Below are 5,072 nucleotides of genomic sequence, written 5' to 3'. Positions count from 1 at the left end.
ATGGTGTGGATCCATGGAGGTGGACTTGTGCTGGGCGGGGCCTCTACCTATGATGGCCTGGCCCTCTCTGCCCTCGAAAACGTGGTGGTGGTGACCATTCAGTACCGTCTGGGCATCTGGGGGTTCTTCAGGTAAGTTTCTCGGCTCTCCTCACTGTGCTTGGCTCCCACTGTGAAGCTACCAGGACCCAGCTCTGGTCATCTCAGTGCTCAGGGACCTTTGCTGAATTCCTTGAAAAAGGCATCCCATTCTCTTCATAACGGGTCACCTCTTAACCGCTCATAACCTAGATACTCTTTTTCATTTGCTTCTGAGCTATTTTTGTTGTTGTTGAAACAGAGTCCCACCCTATGCCCTGAGCAGAGTGTAATGGTGTCACACCTCACTGCAAACTCAGACTCAGGTTGTGGGCATCCTGCTACTTTAGCCTCCAGAAGCCACTGGAATTATAGGCACTCACTGTGGCGCCTGGCTGTTTTTTTCATTGTTTTAGGACTCAGGGTCTCACTCTTGCTTAGGCAAGTCACAAACTCCTGAGCTCAAGCAATTCTCCCTCCTCAGCCTTCCACAGTGCTGGGATTACAGGTGTGAACCACCACACCCAGCTGCTCCTGAGCTTTTTGCGTATGCTCTTCCCTCTGCCTAGAATGCTTACTCTAGCTAACATACTCCTATTCATCCTGCAAAGCCCAGCCCATATATTCCCTCTGTGAATTAGTCATCTCCTTTTCACCTCTGCTGCACACTGCAAGTTCCTCTGTCAAGCCATTAAATGTGGCACAGCAGTGAAAGTTCACACATCTTCCTTCTCCTGGGAAACTAAGTGCAGGCTGACTCACAGAGGGCACTTGGTGAATGCTAGTGGGTGAAGGAGTGAGTGTTTGGACATGGGAGGTTATCAGAGCATCTTACCCCTGTGAGCCCCCTTCCCTGGAGGTGTTTTGGGGCCCACTCACCCCATATACTGCTTGAAATCTGGTGCATGCTGGGGTCAAGGGTACAGTCTTCTCTGTGGACAGGGAGCAGGTGTCCTCCTGGACAAAGTGACTGTGAGCCTTGTCTGATTGCACCTGAACAGAATTTCTGATGCCTAATGTGATGGGTGAGTGTGGTGAGGTCCACGCACTCATGGGAAGACACCCATGAATGAAGTTGGCTTTAGGAAGATGAGATTTCCTGGAGGTGGCCAGAGGAGTGTATTCCTTGGCACACAGACCAAAATTTATTTTCTCCCATCCAAGTACTTAATGGATTTACCCTGCTAACCAACCCAACCCTGCTTAGCAGGAGAATGGGACAACAGAATGGCTTTACTGGGCCTCCCATTGGGGAGTCCCTGGCCAGTCACCCAGGTGTCACCATCACTGACACTCCACATCCCTTCATCTATGGCCCTAGTGTCTGCTGCCTGTTACAGGAAGACTGCTTCATGCCCTCTGTTCCCCTCCTCCCTGTCTCCCCTCTAACCACACCAGCCAGGTTTTCCTGAAAGTACCACTAAGATATTTCTGTTGAGGTTTCCCATGACCTCCAACTATTCTCAGCCCAACCTTCCCTGACTCTCAGCAACAGCCACACAGGGTAACTTACCCCTCTGTGACACCCTCCCTTCCCTCTGCACCTGCCACCTCCCACCCTAGGAGCCCCTCCTGCTCAGAACCTTGCTGGCCCATCCGTCTACTTGTCCTCGGGTCTCTGTGTATCTATCTCCCTTCCCACTAACTCCCAGTGACCCCAGGGGGCACTGTCAGAGCTCCCATTTTGGCCATGCCTTTTTTGCCCCCAGACGCTAATCACTAACTCCCTCCTCTGTCCCTACTGACTATCTGAGACCCTCACCCTTCGCAAGAACACACTGAGGCCTGGACTCCCCGCAGCTCATCCCCAACAAAGGCTCCCTGCTCCCCACATGTGCCCTGTACAGCTATGTTGCTTGATCCTCCCAGGTGCCCAGGATGGAGGCCTTGAGGGCAGCCTGGACTCTGCCCTTTCTCTCACCCCCACATCCAGGGGCCAGCAAAGCCCCTGGCTTCACCCATAAACTGAACTCAGGTTCTGGTGAGTTCTCAATCCTCCCTTGCTCCCTCCAAAATCTGTACTATGTGTCTCTGGCCTGATTATTATCATAATCACCTAATGAGTACTTTAGTCACTCTGCTAGTTTTATGCTGTGACTGATGCACACAGTAGCCAGAGGGATCATTTCAACACAGATTGACTCGTGTCATTCCTCTGCACAAAACCCCGCAGTGCCTTCCCATTTACTTACTGCAACATCCAAAGTCTGTACAGAGGCCTGCAGGGCCCTGCTGGCCGCACCTCCTGCGTGGTCTCACTGTTCACTGGGCCCCAGGGCCTTTGCATTTGCTGTTTCTTCTGCCTGGAGTTCTCTTATTTGGATAATGACAAGGTTCATGTGCTTGTTTCCTTCAAGCTTCTCCCAAGATGTCATGGCCTCCAGGAAGCCTTCCTTGGTCATGTGACATGAAGTGTAGTGTCCACCTGCCCCTCCCCCTGCCTTTTTATTTCTCCCACAAGCACTTTCCCTACCAGACAGCATGTTCCACATTGATCTGTTGGTTTGTAGGTGGACTGTACTGAGAGCTGAGTGCAGTCAGAGATTTTCCCAGTTTGTTCTGAGATGTGCTCCAGCTCCTCGGGCAGTGCTGGGCATGGAGTAGATGCTCAGTAAGTCACAGATGATTGAATGCAGAGCCCACAGGACAGCAGTGCTGGGGGAGTGCAGGGAAGGTGAGGGCACCCGTGTGGGGTGTATAGGGCCCAGCCTCATTCTGGATGACTCACTGAGAGCCCCCAGCCCCATGGGGGGCCTGAGAGCCCTGCCATGGAGTTTCTGCTGCCCACCCCAACTTGTTCTCTTACTCACAGCACAGGGGACGAACACAGTCCGGGGAACTGGGGTCACTTGGACCAAGTGGCCGCTCTGCGCTGGGTCCAGGACAACATTGCCAACTTTGGAGGGAACCCAGGCTCTGTGACCATCTTTGGAGAGTCAGCAGGCGGTGAAAGTGTCTCTGTCCTTGTAAGTGTTCCTGGCAGAAGACCGAGTCCTCAGGCTGGTGTGGCAGCTGATGAGACCTCTTGGAGATTAGCCCAGCAGTCAAGCGCCTGTTTGCTTATAGGACCTAGACTGGGGATGGGCTCTGCTTATTGCCCAGAGTCAGGTGGCGAAGAGCTAAGGACCAAACTCTCCTTGGCCCACAGGAAGCTGAGCATTCAGTTTTACATCCTTGGGCCACAAGAGTCTCCAGTTACATTCTGCCATGGTGGCCTTCTTCCTCTTCCAACTTGGTTGAGCTCCCTCTCCCCTTCCTACTCATTTTAACACTAGGACTCAGAAGAAGGACACTTCTTCTGGGCGGTAGGGCTGGGTATAAATGATGAACAGTGGAGGCAAGTATCAGAGTTGGGCAGAGGTCATTGTCTGGTTCTAAGGCAGAACTAAGTGTCCAGGGATGTGAGCCTTGAGGGCAGGCAGGAGCCTCTGCTGAGGTGGTCTGATGGGGCCCTGTGGCCAAGAGGGAGGCACCCTGAGTGGCCAGGTGGGATGTGGGAGGTGCCCTTGTTTTTCCTCCCCACAGGATGAGGAAGGATAGGACTGGGAATGTAGGGCACAGACAAAGCCTAGGGGTGAGAGTTGTCTTGCTGGGGTCTGGGGAGATGCAGAAGGAAGCTGGGATGGGAAACCAGTTTCCTGTGGGAGGCCCTGGAGGCGCCTTGGAGTTGAGTGAAGAGTCAGCCCAGTTACTGATTTTTCACTCTTATGTTGTTTTCCTAGTTGAATACTCAGAGGAAAATGCTTCCATATTCTTAAAACAGATATAAAGGAACATTTCAGAAAAGCCCAAAGACAAAAAAATCTATCTGAAATCCTACTCCTCAGGGGTAGATACTGTGGACATTTTCCATGTATTTTTCCAGTCTTTTTTCATGACTGTCTCCATCAATCAATCTGTTTTTCTATCATCTTTTGTTTTCTAAAACCTTACCAAAATTAACATAACACATGTTAATTAACATAAATCTTAGTATAACATAGTATATATAACATTGTAGTATAACATTAATATTTCCCTAATGTTAAACACTGCTTTATAATATTAACCTTTATAACAGCATAATATTCCATGGCAGTAATGAAGTATTGTTTTTATTCACTCATACAATATTAGATCCTCATTTCCAATTCTATAAACAGCACAGACATACTCAGAAGTCTTTGTGGGTCTCTGTGATCATTTTCCTTGGGATAAATTCTGAGTAATGGGAATCAGTCAGAATGTGTGTTTGGGACTAGCCAAGCATCTTCCTGATACTTTAGATTGCTATGATCTGTGCGTGCCACACTCTTCCTGTTCTGTCCCTGGCTCTGTGTTTGGCTCCATCCCACTGATGTTCTCTAGGGGAAGCTGGGACCAGGGTGTCATGGGAAGCAGGGCAGCTTGGGGAGGAGCCCTCATGCCCACTGACCCCCAGGGGATCCTGGCAAAAGGGCCAGAGAGGAGCTGTGGGTGGACCGTCCTCTGAACATGAACTCTCCTCCTGTCCTCTCCACTCCCAGGTTTTATCTCCCCTGGCCAAGACCCTCTTCCATCGGGCCATTTCTGAGAGTAGTGTGGTTATCTTGGGTCCTATGGTCAAGAAAGACATCAAACCCCTGGCACAGGTAGGTTTCTCACGGGCCCCCCCACAGCCTTGGCCCTATGCTCCTGGTGTCCTTAGGGGCCTTTCCTGCCATGGGACCCAGTGGACATTCTCAAAAGAATCACAGAAGCTGGGTGGACTGAATGGAAAGGGCAGGAAGACACCTTGCTCATTTCTCCAATTTTATAGCTGAGCAAATGTGCAGAGAGTGTGAAAGTACATGTCAAAGTGCACACGGATCAGGGCAGAGATGGGACTCTAGCCTGTAACACTGAACTTCTAATGCATGCACTCCCTATGACCCCAGGCCTCAGGGTTGTCAGGAGACGGTTCATCAAAAGTGATCATGAGTTGGAATGAGAAAGCAGAGCCATCCTTTGTACATGTCAAGCCAAGAGCATTCCAGG

General features: G+C 50.7%; 1 protein-coding gene across 1 annotated transcript in view; it reads left to right on the top strand.

Annotated features, from left to right (window-relative positions):
- Positions 1 to 5,072, top strand: part of LOC100961328 (liver carboxylesterase 1-like) — a 15,910-nt gene continuing 10,838 nt past the window's right edge. Inside the window, exons 1-3 of the mRNA XM_023514762.1 lie at positions 1 to 131; positions 2,890 to 3,043; positions 4,583 to 4,687. Coding sequence (XP_023370530.1) covers positions 1 to 131; positions 2,890 to 3,043; positions 4,583 to 4,687 — 390 coding nt within the window. The remainder of the gene's footprint in view (positions 132 to 2,889; positions 3,044 to 4,582; positions 4,688 to 5,072) is intronic.

Source organism: Otolemur garnettii, unplaced genomic scaffold (genome assembly GCF_000181295.1).
Source record: "Otolemur garnettii isolate 467f Iridium unplaced genomic scaffold, OtoGar3 scaffold00058, whole genome shotgun sequence".
In the NCBI taxonomy this organism is placed as follows: Eukaryota; Metazoa; Chordata; class Mammalia; order Primates; family Galagidae; genus Otolemur; species Otolemur garnettii.
This window is presented reverse-complemented; position numbering and strand designations above follow the sequence as displayed.